This window comes from Osmerus eperlanus, chromosome 15 (genome assembly GCF_963692335.1).
Source record: "Osmerus eperlanus chromosome 15, fOsmEpe2.1, whole genome shotgun sequence".
Taxonomy (NCBI): Eukaryota; Metazoa; Chordata; class Actinopteri; order Osmeriformes; family Osmeridae; genus Osmerus; species Osmerus eperlanus.
This window is the reverse complement of record NC_085032.1, coordinates 13,287,765-13,303,174: the sequence shown is the minus strand read 5'-3', so window position 1 is coordinate 13,303,174 and position 15,410 is coordinate 13,287,765. Positions and strand designations below refer to the sequence as shown.

Sequence of the window (15,410 nt, the reverse complement as noted above, 5' to 3'; positions counted from 1 at the left end):
ACATGTATTCATTTAGCAGACGCTTTTATCCAAAGCGACTTACAAGAAAGTGACTTACACTCACTGACCACACAGTACGTCCATCTGACCTGTTTACAATACAAACAAACCCCTAGATTCTTTAGGACCTAAAGGGGCTTTAAGTAAAGGGCTATGCTTAAGACACAACAATGTCAAAGTGAACACACACAGACACTCACACACAACGGTGTGTGTGACTTGACTACAGGGCGCTACATCCGACAAGGGTAAAGGTCACATTGCCATGGCAACCGCCCGCACTGGAGGTTGTTTTAATTGCAGGCTGTGCACAAGCTCCTCCCACCTCCAGCATATCTCTTACAAAGTCGAACATCAACATCATTTCGATGCAAAAGAGTTGTGATGGGTGGCAAGATGTTGTCCATGATGTTCTGTGTCTTTATAGGGAAACATATCTCTCTGTCTCTCTCTCTCTCTCTCTCTCTCAAACACACACGCACACACACACACACACACACAATTCTCTGGGGGACATGTAAACATGGTGTCTCTTGGGTCCACGGTTAACAGAGGATGAAAGCGCACTGCCTCATTAGTGACAGTGACAGAGCAAAGAGGCGAATGTAACACCTAGCTCACTGCACTGTCTCCGGCAACCCATTCACCCAGGGCAACCCATTTTGAACATCCAGGCTCACTCACACACACACACACACACTCACACACACACACACACAGACACACGCACAAGCTTTTGAATAATGTAGGAAAACACTGTGCAGGAGCTCTGATTTGTAAAGCAGATGAAGGCAGAGACATGAGACCAAGCAGGCACTTGAGCAGTGCAGAAGAGGTTGTTCAATTTTTTATCACTGCAGGCTAGCTATACATCTGTTTCTTCCTTTGTCAAAACACTTACTGTCGTAGCCTGTCTGACCAACTCATATCTCACCTGTTATCGCCGGAGCAGCAGAAATATCATTCTCTGACATTACCAGCCCCCGGGTTCTGCCAGGCAGTGTAATGGTGTGTTAGTGAAACCCTATCTCCCCTGCTTCTGACATAGACTAGCGATCGACACGCAGCCACACACAGCAATCTCAGAACGACCACATTTTTGAGACCAAAATAATTATGCTTCAAATAATACCTCCACCGCTTTCAGTAGGAGGAGATAATGGAGACACTGCTCGCTCTCTCTCCCCAGCATCTCTCTCTCTCTCTGTCCTTCTCCCTCGCTCTCTCCTTCCCTCAGTATCTGATAGATCTTATAATAGCACCAGCTATGCGCCAGATCTCTCCAGAACACCAGGGCACCTGTGTGTTCAGCTCACGCCTGAACCTTTATTCTCTGGAACACACACACTCAGTCATATTAAACGTTATTGATCTCCGCTGACGGGTTTCAACAACAAGGAGGCTGCAACACACTATTCCCCAACAGAGTTAACCATGACATTCTATGACATGGATACTAGCGCTGCTGTGAATCTCTTCCCTGCTGTAGGAGCCCGCTCGTGTGCAGAGGAGACTGTGGGATATACCATCAGCAACATTAATAATAGCTTCTCAGTCTACTCTAATGGAATCATTAATACCTGTAGCTGATATGGATAGGGAAGGCACAGTCCACCCTTTAAGTGTGTGTGTGTGAGTGTGTGTATGTGTGTGTGTATGAACTCCCTCTCAACCTGTCAGCAGTAACTCTTACGTAACCTCACCCTTCCACAACGCCATAAACATGGTGGTGAGGGTCAATGGATAGAGAGAGGATAAATATGATCTGGCTGCCATGTCAGGACCCAGTGAGAGCTGCACACTTATGGCTGCACACATGCAACACCACATACTAGACCTCCAGTCAGGCTTGCATGTTTATTCACTCCCCGTCACTGTTGATGATCGCCGTGGTCCAGTCCTGTACCACACAGATCTCCATACAGGTGATAGCAGGAGAGGATAAGACCATGAATCAGTGCATCGGTCCTATATCACACAGAGTTCTGTGAAGATGATAGCTGGACAGAAAAAACAACAACCCCTGCTGCTCATCCTTCTTTCATCTTTCATCCTCTCTTTCTCTCTCACTCTCGCTCTCTTATTTCCAATCTTTCTCTCTGTCAAATTTGTTCTCTCTCTCAAATCCACTGACACACAGACATGCACTCACACACACACTCAGGAGAGATGATAGCCAGTGTGGTGATGGCTGACTACTGTATCAGTGGCGGAGTGGGTATATATTCCTGGCGGGTGCTGATAAGCAGAGTCCTGCCTTGCCTTATTTAGGCAGTGAACAGTGCTGACACACCACCAGACCAGCAGACACTGGATAGGAGGGTGGACAGGGTATTTGTAACCGAAGGGTAAGTAGTATTTGTAAGTAGGCTCAGAAATGGACGCAGACACAAAGGCGGGTGTGCATCTCTGTGTGCATGTGCGTGTGTGTGTGTGTGTGTGCGTGTGTGCGCGTGTGTGCGCGCGCGTGTGTGTGTGTGTGTGTATAAGCAGGTGCCCCTCCCCTCTGCAATCTGTCTCCACTGACCATTCAAAACATTGTCTGTGGTCCAGTCTGGTGGCTGGCAGCTGAGGCCAACACATACAGGCTAATGTGCTAACAGTTCAGAAGGCAGTGTCAGGGTGTCTTTCTGTGCTGAAATGATAATATTAGTCCAGTAAATGAATTGTAATTGTACGACTAAATGCCTTGATATTTCAGTGTATTTATTTGAAGAGCTTGCATTTAATATTTGTGAAAACATAATTGCAAGTTGTGTGCTACTTGTATGTCAACCGAAATGTCAAGCTGATCTGAAAGTCAAACAAGGCAAACAAATTTGGGCCTACTTTACATAGTCCAACCCTGGCAAAAACACACGATCATGGTAGCCTTAACTTTTCTCAGTCTCTAATCACTGTCACGTTCAATGACAAAGTGTCCCACCATTCAAACACAGATGGACATCATTTCCCTGATTTAAAAAGGATCTGTCCTGTCCTTACGTGAACCTCTAAGAAGGCCACATCACATCCTCCCTTTCCTCTTCTGGATGATTAGTCCTGGTTCTGGTTACTTTGCTGAAACCCCGAGCACGGCACATTGCTGGGACACATGGTCACACATACATGGTCATGTATGGAGAGGTTGAAACTCTGCTGCTTTGTGCTGACATGGTCTAACAGCAGCATGGCGTGTTGCAGCCTATACAGCTGTACAGTGGGAGCCTACAGTTCAGTCTCTGAATGTCTGGGGGTGTAAGTTGACTGACGTTTATGTGCGTGTAAGTGTGTGTGCTTGCTGTATCTGTATTGGTGTGTCCAGGGGCTACAGGGTGTAACCTTATGAGGAGGGATGGTTTTCAATTGGAGCAATGCCAGCCACAAATACTCACTTATCTCAGTTCACAGCCCTGGCGAGTGTACACACACTCCACACACACACACACACACGCAACAATACACACACGCAAACACCATTCTCCCATTCATACACTGGACAGTTGTACAATCACTACGCTGAGAGAAGGAGAGGACTATATTCATTTATAAGATTATCTAAAAAACTGTGAATGAGGAGTTTCACTCCTCAAGTGAATCTCTCTCTCTCTCTCTCTCTCTCTCTCCCTCTCTCTCTCTCTCTCTCTCTCTCTCTCTCTGATAGAAAGCCCAGGCACTAGTTAGGACCATAGCTGCATCACTTCGACTGTATTGATTGGCTGATCAACACCATGAGGTCATCAGCTTTGCCCCAGGGACTGATGGGATGGCTCATCTAGGCTGGTTTTCAGAAGGCATTCGGGGGGGCAGGGATGCAGTCTCTTCACTTCTCTTATTTCTGCCATCGCTTCCTTTCTGTCCTTCCAGACCATTTAAGTATTTCTAGAAATCTCCCACTCAGCAAATTCACTTGGCTCCCCATCTAAATGAATCACCTCCCTCGTCTCACATCCCATCGCTCCTGTCTCCTCTCTCCTGCCTCTTCCATCCTCTCTACTTCATCCTCTGTCCTCCTTCTGTACTCACTCCCCCCTCTCTTCCCTTCCCTTCCCTCTCCTCCCTCCTCTCTTCTCCCTCATTTCTCCTCTCTCCTCCCTCTATCTTCTCTCCCTCCTCCCCTCCCCCTCCCTCCTCCCCTCTGTCCTACCTCCTACCTCCTCTCTGCTCCGTGAGCTGGTTTCCGCTTCTCTCAGCCCCTCTGGATTCACTGGGTCCATTCCAGGTCAATGAAGCTGGGTCACATGACTCCTAAGATCAATACCACCACATCACCACCATGCACTGCATAATGCCACTTACACAACCGCTAACTTCCCATCACCACCAACAGCCTGGGAACTTGACTCTTTATCCTTTACATGTAAGAAACAGCAAACAGACTTGCTGAGTAGCAGTCGAGTGTGCCGCTTGGTCTGCTTCAAGCAACTGGCCCAGAGATGAATGTGCTGTTCATTAAACAAGACGTAAACCTGAATATTTACACCATAATCATCTAGCTCTGTGTTCACGTACAAATGATACTTCAGTCTTGAACTAAGGGAGTTTGGATGTTGTAAAGGAAGGTTTCAAGCTGAACCTCTCATGAGAAAGGTAATTCAATACAGCATTCCTGGCAACCTCAGATACGGTCTGTCAGCTTTACTGCTGTTGCTTTGGCAGCCTGGACGTTACAGTGCAGTGTTGTCCTTGATCACAGCACTGGATTAGGATATCACTGGACACTGGGGTGTGAGAGCACCTAAGATGATCACAACACTTTGCCTCTGTTTCAAAACACACCCAAACACAAAAACTCTCTCTTCCATGAACACACTCAATGGCAAGTCGGTGACAGTATTCTCCTGTGTGCTACGAAAAACATCTTACAGTAATAACCTTTTTTTGTGTTTTTTTTTTTTTTATATGAAATTTATGGCACTGCTATCGGGCATAGCAAAAGGCTTAGGCCCATTTGGGTGAGTGAGTCAGTATTACGCAGACGGTAACATGGGGTCAGCTATTACTATATTAAAGAGATGGGCTGTGATCATGGATCTCAGTCAGATGTGGATAATCCTTTTCACTGTCTGGCTGACAGTATTCCCCTCTGCAAGCTACATACAGAGAGAGAGAGAGAGAGAGAGAGAGAGAGAGAGAGAGAGAGAGAGAGAGAGAGAGAGAGAGAGAGAGAGAGAGAGAGAGAGAGAGAGAGAGAGCAGAGAGAGGAGAGAGAGAGAGAGAGAGAGAGAGAGAGAGAGAGAGAGAGAGAGAGAGAGAGAGAGAGAGAGAGAGAGAGAGAGAGAGAGAGAGAGAGAGAAATAAAGAAAGAAAGAAAGAAAGAGAGAGAGAAATAAAGAAAGAAAGAAAGAAAGAGAGAAAGAAAAGAAAGACAGAAGGACTCGAACACTAGTAAACGAGCCTGCAGAACAGAGTAACCCTAACCCTGGGAGTGGGGTTCCTGGTGAGAACAGAGGGTCTGTTTCTGAAAGGTCACGTCCAGTCCACCTGTCAGAGAGCAGGTGCCACACCAGAGCGGCGCTTGGCAGGGGGACAGGTATCGTTTTAGGGCACACAAGATGCACTTGGCATGGCCGCAGGTATGGTGATATGACACAGCAGAAGCGTGGGCCTGCTCTGGGGCATCTAAGATATGGGCAGAGAATAGAAGTGGGACCTTTTTCAAGGCTGATCACACCAGCGCTGAAACAAGAGGCAATAAAGAGCCACACAGAAGCACCGAGAGGCCAAATGAATCAATGTTAGGGCCGTTGTCATGGGGCTATGTAGGGGCAGTGCCTTCAATCAAACCTTAGCCACAGGATCAAACGGATGATTGTCCACAGGAATAGTCGTCTTACAAATGAAATAATACTGATGGCCTTGGGAAACTGGCAGTGGTTCTGACGCTACGGATCTGAAGGAGGTGAAGCACCTCCACCAGTGTGGGTTAGCGGATGGAGCAATTAAGACCAGCTTACAGACAGGCAGGCAATCATGCAGGCAGACAAACAGGCAAACAGGCAGGCAGAATGGCAGACAAACACCAACGGACACACACACACACACACCCCACACACACACACACACACACACACACACACACACACACACACAAGGACCTACCTGGAAGCTGCTATTTCCACTTTAGTCCTGGCGATGGCCCCGGCCCTCTGGGCCCCCTCCACGGCCCGGTCCACCTTCTCTTTGGTTTGGGGTTCTTAAGAGGAATCAACTGCTTCCGTATTCCACGCACCAAAACGTTATTTTTGTACTTTCCTTCCTCCTTGGTGCCCTCAGGGAAAACCGTGCACCCGTAGCCGTGCCTCTTGTTGTTCACTTCCACTCCCCTTCGTACTTCATCCCGTTGGAGCGCTCGCTGACGCCGAAGCCGTTGCGCTTGTCGTTCTTCCACTCCCCCATGTAGGTCTCGGTGGTGGTGGCGTCCACGTGGTCCTCCGACGGCATGTCCTCGTCAGGCAGCTCGCCGTCGCCCAGGGAGACGGTGGAGTTGGCGTCGCTGGAGCTAATGCGGCTCATGGCGGCGTCGCTGCGGGCCGAGCTGCGCTTGCTGGAGATGGACGTCCGAGAGTCGGACTTCCGCAGCCGCTGCAGGCTCCCGAAGAGCGAGCCTCGCCGGAACAGGCCCTTCTTCTTCCCGCTCGCCGCCTCGCCGTCCGAGTGGAAGTTGAGGACGAAGCCGCCTCGCCCCCCGCTGGGAGCGTCGCCCCCCGCGGAGAGGTCCTGCAGCACGGTGCCGTTGCTCTGCTCGGAGCGCAGGGACGCCAGGGAGGTGCGCAGAGGGGGAGCGGATGACGGTGGCCATGCCGTAGGGCACGCTCTGACGCACGCCGTAGCCGTGGCGCATGCCACCCATCCACTGGCCCTGATACGTACCTGGGGGAGGGGGAGGGAGGGGAGGGAGACCAGGAGAAATGATGAGCCGACATCCGTCATAATAGGCTAAGTCTACTATAGACACTCTAGAATGTGTGGTTGCTTCTGCCCCTGCTCTATCTGATCTCCTGTAACATGGGTGTGTTGAGTTCAGTAAGAGTCTGTACACAGCTGGCACCAGTCCTCATCCGACATATCAATTCAGTGATTTTCCATGAGGGGAAGTAGGGAAAGTGGGCATTTTTTGTAAACAGATCATACAACATTTTTTTTCAACAGAGCCCACAGTTTCTAAGTAGTGACTCCCACAGTGCCTCTGCAATAGGACTGGATTACACACACATAGACTGTGGTTACGTGGTCTTGGGGAGATATTTTTACGGTTACAAATCAGTTCCTTACTGAGCTTCCTGCATTGAATGCCACTTAAGGCCTCTGGTCTTAGCCAGAGGCCTTAAGCATCCAATGACAAGCATCCAATGAGAAGATGTCAGGGAGACCAGACAGTGTGTCCAGGTCTCAGTGACCTGAATACATCTGCTCTCCTTGATCTAATGAAACTCTTCCAACTGTGGACGGCCTTGGTCAGGTGAATGTTCACCTTTAAGATGTCCTTAATTGTCAGACACCGTGTTGACTCTAGGGTGCGACTGAGGTTGACTCTGGTGCTCACCCGATAAACAGTGAGAATGTGTCATTGTGATGACAGCCAAAATAATAAGGCCTGTTATCAGTTAGGATCACAATAAACCCAAGATCCTCGTGTTCTGCTGTGGGAAGCTGTTGGGTACCTTGTGGGAGAGTATCTCTTCCTATCCTCACTGGATGGCATAGCCAGCATATCTAACACAGTCACCTACTGTATGTGTGATTAAGGTGGGAATGCCAAGATGACTAGAGATACGTGTCACTCGGTGAACAGCCTGTTTCTGTGTTCTGTCTGACAGGAGATATGTTCACCCGCCTTGACTGACTAGTAGGAATTGTGGATACATCTCAGACAGAACCAAATATTCAGAGTAATTCTATTGTGGTTTGGTGCCATTTATGCTCAGTTTCTGTAGGGTGTTGCTTGAAGGTAAACTATAGGATTGCACACTGGCAGTCTGCCGTATCCAGCACACTCAATTAGGCCAGATGGCCACTTCATGACAACAGATCAAATTGACCTCACTCAACCTATTCATAACTGTATGAATTATTAGTGGTGAGACCACTAGATGGTTGATATTTGGTTATTAAATCAATTTGATCAAAACAGGACTGAAAACAAGAGACCAAGAATGTTCTCCACAATGACTTCGTATTATCTACAGGGAGTCAGGTGGCGAGCTAGTAATCTGAAGGTTGCCAGTTCGATTCCCAGCTGTGCCAAATGACGTTGTGTCCTTGGGCAAGGCACTTCACCCTACTTGCTTCAGGGGTAATGTCCCTGTACTTACTGTAAGTCGCTCTTAGCGTCTGCTAAATGACTAAATGGAGGGCCGGTGCCTTATTTCTCTCTCTCTTTCCAACCCTATGCTGCATGGCGCGAGTTTGGGTGGTAACAGGACGACGGATGTTTGACCAGTGTTTTTTCTGCTCACGCCTCTGATGGACTATATGTCTGTGACTGTTCTAAACTGATCGCGCCAGATCAAACATCACCAGGAGGTGTGAACCTGGTCTGTTCTCACTTACAACACCCTGCTGAACGCGTCAACAGCTGCGATTGTGTCAGTTCAACCCATGTGGCAGACTAACCTCGAAACAATAAACCCTTTTTACTGACAGTGGGGTGACACTCTTGAGCGCGAGGTGTTATTTCGGTATGCTTAGAATTTCTCCCGGGTTTTATTTTGAAATGTCCACAAGGATCTGAGATAGTCCTGTTATAGTTAGTTGGATTGGGTCTGTGTGATTAGTGTGCCCTGATTTGACCATTCAAAACTAGTAATCGATGCATTGTACCATCTCGCCGGTGACAGGAGCGGCTTAGCCCTCGGCCTGAATACACTGTCACATGAGTAGAAATCAATGACTGAAAATGCAAGTGGCTGGTCACCGACCAAACCAGATAACTTCCCCTAAACTGGTGAGGTAACAGCTAGTAACGTGGTGTGAACAAAATCTCTGGAGTCAGTTTAACATCTCTTAAATAATAATTATATGATTCTAAATAAATGTATGATGCGATTAAGGGATGGCCTATTAATAACATGGCACTCGCAACAGATCTAGTGCGCAACATTAACTCAACCCCCAACAGTAGTCTGGCAAATTCCTTTTTGATACTCGTTTTAGATTAATGGATTAATGCGTCTCCATTGTCACCCCATTATGTCTGAATGGACATCCTCGCGCGCACGTCAAGACCCATTTAATGGATATCGGTTTATAGGAACTCGCACGCGATAAAACAAAACAAAACATTAGATCATTTTCAATCATAGCAGGCCATTGCTGCTGTGTCTTACCTCCATCGCCATAGGTTTCGATCCCGTATCCGTCCTGAAGCCCGTTACTCCAGGTCCCGTCATATCTGGCAGGTGTATTATGGCTCTGACGAACCCCGTAGCGACCCTTAAAACCGTGACTCCACTCTCCTCTGTAAAGCCACTTTCCTTTGGTCTCCACTCCGAGCCATGTCGTTTCCCCTGAGACCAATAGCCCTGATATGTATTCCCACTTGGCCAGGTGTAGACCCCCACTATCTCAAAGCCGTGGGACCAAGACCCGGCGTATTCGCCCTGGCCCTTGGGTCCGGTGCAGATGCCGTGTCCGTGGGCTTTGCCATCCTCCCACCCCCCGCAGTAAGTTCCTCCATCGTCGAAGTCGAACCTTCCGCCCGTCATTCAGAATAGGCTACAAATAAAGCTGAACGCGGCGTAGACTCAATTGTCTCGTATTTCTCCCGCGGGATCCAGGACCGAAGATGAGAAGAAAGGATGAGCCAACAAGATGATGACTCTGTTTACAGAAGAAAATTAATACAAACAATGAATGTGACCAAAAGAGACTGCAATTCCAAAGATCAATATCTAATAAAAAGCATGCGTAATATAGTGTGTGAAACCCATGAATGGGAAGCGTCATTTACCCAAGTAGCACGCCTGTATCCGCCGCTGTGTCTGACGCTACTGTCACCCCCCTCTCACCCACTGATCACAGAGGGAGAGAGAGAAACATCGAGTCGACGCTGAAGAAAGACACTGCCAATTGCGACGTCATGCCAGTGGAACCTCCCACTCTCTTCCCCCTCAGCTAATTAAGAGCGTGTACGCGCTCGAGTCCTCTGAATAATGTACCGCTGTTCGCCAATAAATCATACTTCAAATGGCACAGCACCTCTAGTACTGCCGCTCAATCTGCCACAGACATAACGTTTGAAAAACGCGCCTATTGCCTTGCACAGGTGTGTTCTTCGCGGTTCTATTTTTTTAGTGTGCCATGGCCAAGAGGGAAATACCATGTTTGTAAGCTTCTCTAGTGCAATACAGTTGTTGCAGTCAGGTTATAATTTGTAGATCGTCACAAATGCCGGATGTAGATCTAGGCACACATAATATTGCGCAACAATCTCTTCATAGTCCAATTATTGAAGATGGTTCGAGTTTTTTTGAATAGGCCGAGATTTGTGTGGATAACAGTGACATCTGTTGTTCGTTTAGGGCAACAACCTATATCGAACAAGGACCTGCACAGTCTACTCTATAACATCAAAACGGTTTATGCCTGTCTAATGGTAGACATGATGGTTCAATCATCCGTTCATTGCCAAACTAGTTCGATGAACATTAATACATGTGTTGTCTTAACAAATATAGCATTCCTAACTGGAATTGAATACAAATGTGATAATTTGACACAGCCTACACGTACTTAATTTTGTAATTATGATTCCGATTCATGCAGTAGATATATAATAAGCAGTCTCATTAAAATCCTTCTGTGGACTAATGCCCACAAACCTCCGTAAGGGTGGGGTACTGATGACGCAACAGTCAGCATCTCAGCTGGATGGGTGGATGTAGCTAACTCCCATCCGCCCCTAATACACTGACAGCTAAAATGGCGGCAGAAAACGGCACAGAACCTAACGATGAAAAGGAAATCCTCATCAAGGAGGACGCATTTCAGGAGATTAAGGATCTGAGTGGAGCTGTAACAGAATGCCCAAAGCTCCAACAGTCCAAACTGACCCTCTATCACTGGACGCAGTCTTTCAGTTCGCAAAAGGTGAATGTCCGCTCTCGTATTTCAGCACCACAGCAATGGACAGTTTAAGGGTATCATCGTGTAATCTTACTGTATGTGCGGGTATATATATTGTCTATCTTCCAGTGGATTAACAATGGTTCTCTTGCACCAAATCTCAAAGTAGCCTACTTGAACATATTCAGACAGATAGCCTAGTTTTCATGGGATGTGTGGTTTGCATGCAGTGGAAACTCATGAAGCAAGTGATAAACATCGGTTACACTGAAATACAGATTATACCAAGGCTGACTTTCCATATCCAACATTTTGAGTTGAATTACATCCATCAAAGCCCCTCACAAAAACACTGGAATGCTATAGATGCTGCAGGACATTCTAGACATGAAATCCCACAACATGGTTATTATAACGGTATGGTTTTGAATCCCATACAAACATTAGCCATTCAGAAAAATATATCAGCTTCCATAACTGCAAGTGAATGCCACAATAGCACAATTGTAATAGTGAGTTTTCTGGCAGAAAGGAGTTCAAACTTTGAGAGAATAAAACGAACAAGCGCTTAAGAGCATGGAGAGAGAAGTTACAACAGCCCAAGACATGAACTTGGTCTGTAATTGTTGCTTTGCTGTAGGTACGCCTGGCCGTAGCGGAGAAGGGCCTGCGATGTGAGGAGTACGATGTGAGTCTGCCCCTGAGTGAGCACAACGAGCCCTGGTTCATGCACCTGAACCCCGCAGGGGAGGTGCCCGTCCTCGCCCACAACGACAACGTCATCTGTGACCCTGTCCAGATCATGGACTACCTGGAGCAGAACTTCAGAGATGGTAGGACGGCCCTCTGTGAACTGCACCTTATCCGGTGTAGCAGGGTTGGTTTCAATACAGATATACTCTGTATATTCCTTGAGTGCGTATTCCTGCATGTCTAGTTTCAACCCATTTCCATCGCTTTTTTTATTGGTTATAAGTTTATTCATTTGCCTGATATTTATTTCCTAGAGAATGAGTGTATGAGTGTTTGTGTATGTTTACTGTTCCTTCAATTATTTATTTGGATCTGCCCTCTTAATTTGTCCTCTTTTGCCTTGATTTGACATTGACCCATTTAAAGTTCACTGTGGCTGTGGTGCTCATGTGGAGATAGAGAGAGAGAGACTGGTAAGTATGAGAAGCTATACTGAAGTGACCTGGATAACCAGTACAAAGTCATTGCTCCTGTATAAACAAGATTTAGTTTGATTAGCCTAACAAAGAGAGACCCTTTTGTTGATAAGTTTGTTTGTCTTGTGCTTACCCAGAAGGCACTCCCAAGCTGATCCCAGAGGAAGGTAGTATGTACTACCACAGAGTCCAGCACTACAGAGAGCTCCTGGACTCCCTGCAGATGGACGCTTACACGCACGGCTGCATCCTCCACCCAGAGATCACCGTGGACTCCCACATCCCGGCCTATGCCAGCACACGCATACGCAGTAACATGAGCATACGCACACACACACATACACTCACATGAACAAATACTAAATACACACACACACTAAGCAGTTTTATTTTTTTTCGTGTTTGTGTGTGACAGCGCAAATAGGAAACACTGAATCGGAGTTGAAGAAACTGGCGGAGGAGAACCCGGATCTAAAAGATGCTTACATAGCGAAACAGAGGCGCTTGAAAGTAGGTGCCAGGGTTTGGATAATTGAAGTGTGATGTGTGTTGTTTACTCCCTATTATTCATGGAAATAGCTTGCTTGGCAAAACTTTTTTTGGGGGTGGGGAGTAATTGTAGAGCCTTGTCTTCTCAAAATGTCAATTCCATCGACTAAATGAGAATATGACTAGTCTGTTCAATTACAAAGCACTTACTTTCCCGTTACGAGTCAATGTATAAAGCATGTCTCTGTCTCCTTCAGCACAAACTGTTTGACCATGACAACATGAAGTACCTGAAGAAACTTATGGATGAGCTGGAGAATGTGATGGACCAGGTGGAGACTGAGTTGCAGAGGAGGGTGGAGGAGACTCCAGGTACTGCAGCAGAGTAGAGGACACTCTGGAGATATGTTTAGGGGATACAGAGCCCACAGAGCAGTGCAAGTGAAAAGGTGTGACGGACTCCTTTGAGCCTTGAACCCTGCTCTGGATATGGCATGACTAATGTCTCTCTCTATCTTTGCCCCCACCCTTTCTCTCCTTTTGCCTTCTCTCTCTCTCTCTCTCTCTCTCTCTCTCTCTCTCTCTCTCTCTCTCTCTCTCTCTCTCTCTCTCTCTCTCTCTCTCTCTCTCTCTCTCTCTGTCGCTCTCTCTCTCTCTCTCTCTCTCTCTCTCTCTCTCTCTCTCTCTCTCTCTCTCTCTCTCTCCTCTGTCTCTCTCTCTCTCTCTCTCTCTCTCTCTCTCTCTCTCTCTCTCTCTCTCTCTCTCTCTCTCTCTCTGTCGCTCTCTCTCTCTCTCTCTCTGTCTCTCTCTCTTCTCTCTTTTTCTCCCTCTCTCTCTTGCTTCCCTCCCTCCATCTCCCCCTGTAGAGGAAGGCGGGCAGGCCTGGTTGTGTGGAGACTTCTTCAGCATGGCGGATGTCTCCCTGGCCGTCACTCTCCACCGCCTCAAGTTCCTGGGCCTCTCACGCCGTTACTGGGGCAACGGCAAACGTGTCAACGTGGAGACCTATTACGAGCGTGTGCTGGACCGGCCGGCTTTCCGAAGGGTTTTAGGTCACGTCAACAACATCCTGATCTCAGCGGTCCTGCCGGTGGCGTTCCGCTTGGCCCGGAAAAGGGCGCCAGTGCTGATTGGCTCCACGCTGGTGATAGGAATCCTGGGAGGAGCCGCCTACCTGGCGTTCCTCTACATGAAGAAGAGGCTGATGCTCAGCTGAGACAGCAGAGAGAAAAGGGCCATGTTCCTCAGATGGGATGGGGGTCCACACCATGTGAGAGAGAGAAGCAGAAAAATTAAAGAGTGTAAAGAAAATATGCATATATATACGGTACTGTATACAGTATATACAAATGTATAAATGGAGAGCGAGGGGGGGATAACCTTGAGCCATGTTGCTTTATAAGACACACAGCTACAATAGTCAAATCTGTACAATGCAGTAACATTAGTCTATGCGTTTTATCGTTTATACAAAACTAAAGGGAGATACATTCCACATGCCGTGGACGATTATCTCTGCGCTGTTGCTGATTGCATAAAAAAGCACTTTTAGTCATTCACATACATAAGAACTGTGTTGTGTACGAAGCCAGATAAGTTAAGAGTCATCCTTTTATACTGTGTTCACCTCACCAGCTGCTTTCTGTCAGATCATGTATGGGAATCTTACAAACCAAAACAGCTTACTTTTATGACCAAATACAGTACTTATAAAACGCTAAAATACCTGGTGGTGTGAAAATGCAACATATTGCTTAGACCAGCAATCTGCTATCAGCAATTCTGAAAGATGCATGTTCGTGTTTTTTTGACTGTTTATCAAAACATGATCTGAACATGATTTAAACTGAGTGGAACATTCATTGTTATACTTCATAAGGGGGAAACTTACACATGCTGTTTGATACATCAAATCAGTACTCCATGGCAAAACCAGAATATTATTTTATGCTGTTTTTAGCTTTATATAATGTCTTAAAACCTCATATAAATACATTCAACACTGCTAATCATGGTTGGGCATGGGTCTATATCCACCCATGCCCAGGTTCCCCAGTGACTTCACATGGCCAGATGACAAGCTACAGTATTACTCAGCTCAAACACACACACACACACACACACACGCACGCACACACACACACACACCCATGGTCATTATACACTGAGTATGCTTCCCACCTTGTGTCACGTCCTCAGTCACACATAGGAGTGTGAATACAGGAGGGAGCCACTAAAATAATAAACAAGAAGAGATACTTTGTTTGACTGACATTAGGCTATGAACACCCCAAGCCAATCCCAATATTTGTAAAAGACTTAAGTATTCTGCCGAGGTCGTTTCAAGACGTGATAACTTACCAAGATGGAACATGAAAACCTTTGAAATAAATATTTACTTTTTTAGATGAAAAAAAACCCTGATGATTTTCCTCCTTTTAATTAAACTGATATCATTATTTTTGGACATCCTTGAAGGTTTCTCAGACAAGTCTAATATCCTGGCAGTGATACCATAAGGATATGTCCACTTTCTCCACCACTAGGTGTCAATATTGTCCCATCTTCAACAGATCCTGCCACATTCCTTGGCAGAGTGGGAATGCCATCAAAGTGCTGCAATCGTGTGTAATGGTCCGTTTGTGTGGACTGCTGTATATTCCAGCAGAGACAGTCAGCCAACAACAGATCAGACAGCTGACAAAA

The 15,410-nt window shown here is 46.8% G+C and overlaps 2 protein-coding genes across 2 annotated transcripts in view; one reads left to right on the top strand and one right to left on the bottom strand.

Moving 5' to 3' along the window:
* Positions 1-10,088, bottom strand: part of jph1a (junctophilin 1a) — a 28,012-nt gene extending 17,924 nt beyond the window's left edge. The window contains 7 exon segments of the mRNA XM_062479588.1: positions 6,082-6,169; positions 6,172-6,295; positions 6,298-6,759; positions 6,761-6,852; positions 9,309-9,473; positions 9,476-9,801; positions 9,932-10,088. Coding sequence (XP_062335572.1) covers positions 6,082-6,169; positions 6,172-6,295; positions 6,298-6,759; positions 6,761-6,852; positions 9,309-9,473; positions 9,476-9,686 — 1,142 coding nt within the window. The 5' untranslated portion in view covers positions 9,687-9,801; positions 9,932-10,088.
* A 774-nt stretch (positions 10,089-10,862) lies between these two features.
* On the top strand, positions 10,863-15,064 carry gdap1 (ganglioside induced differentiation associated protein 1). The gene is made up of 6 exons (XM_062480267.1): positions 10,863-11,070; positions 11,687-11,879; positions 12,353-12,526; positions 12,631-12,725; positions 12,962-13,076; positions 13,571-15,064. The coding sequence occupies exons 1-6, from the start codon at positions 10,903-10,905 to the stop codon at positions 13,918-13,920; spliced, it is 1,095 nt and encodes a 364-aa protein (XP_062336251.1). The 5' UTR covers positions 10,863-10,902; the 3' UTR covers positions 13,921-15,064.
* Positions 15,065-15,410: the final 346 nt, after the last annotated feature.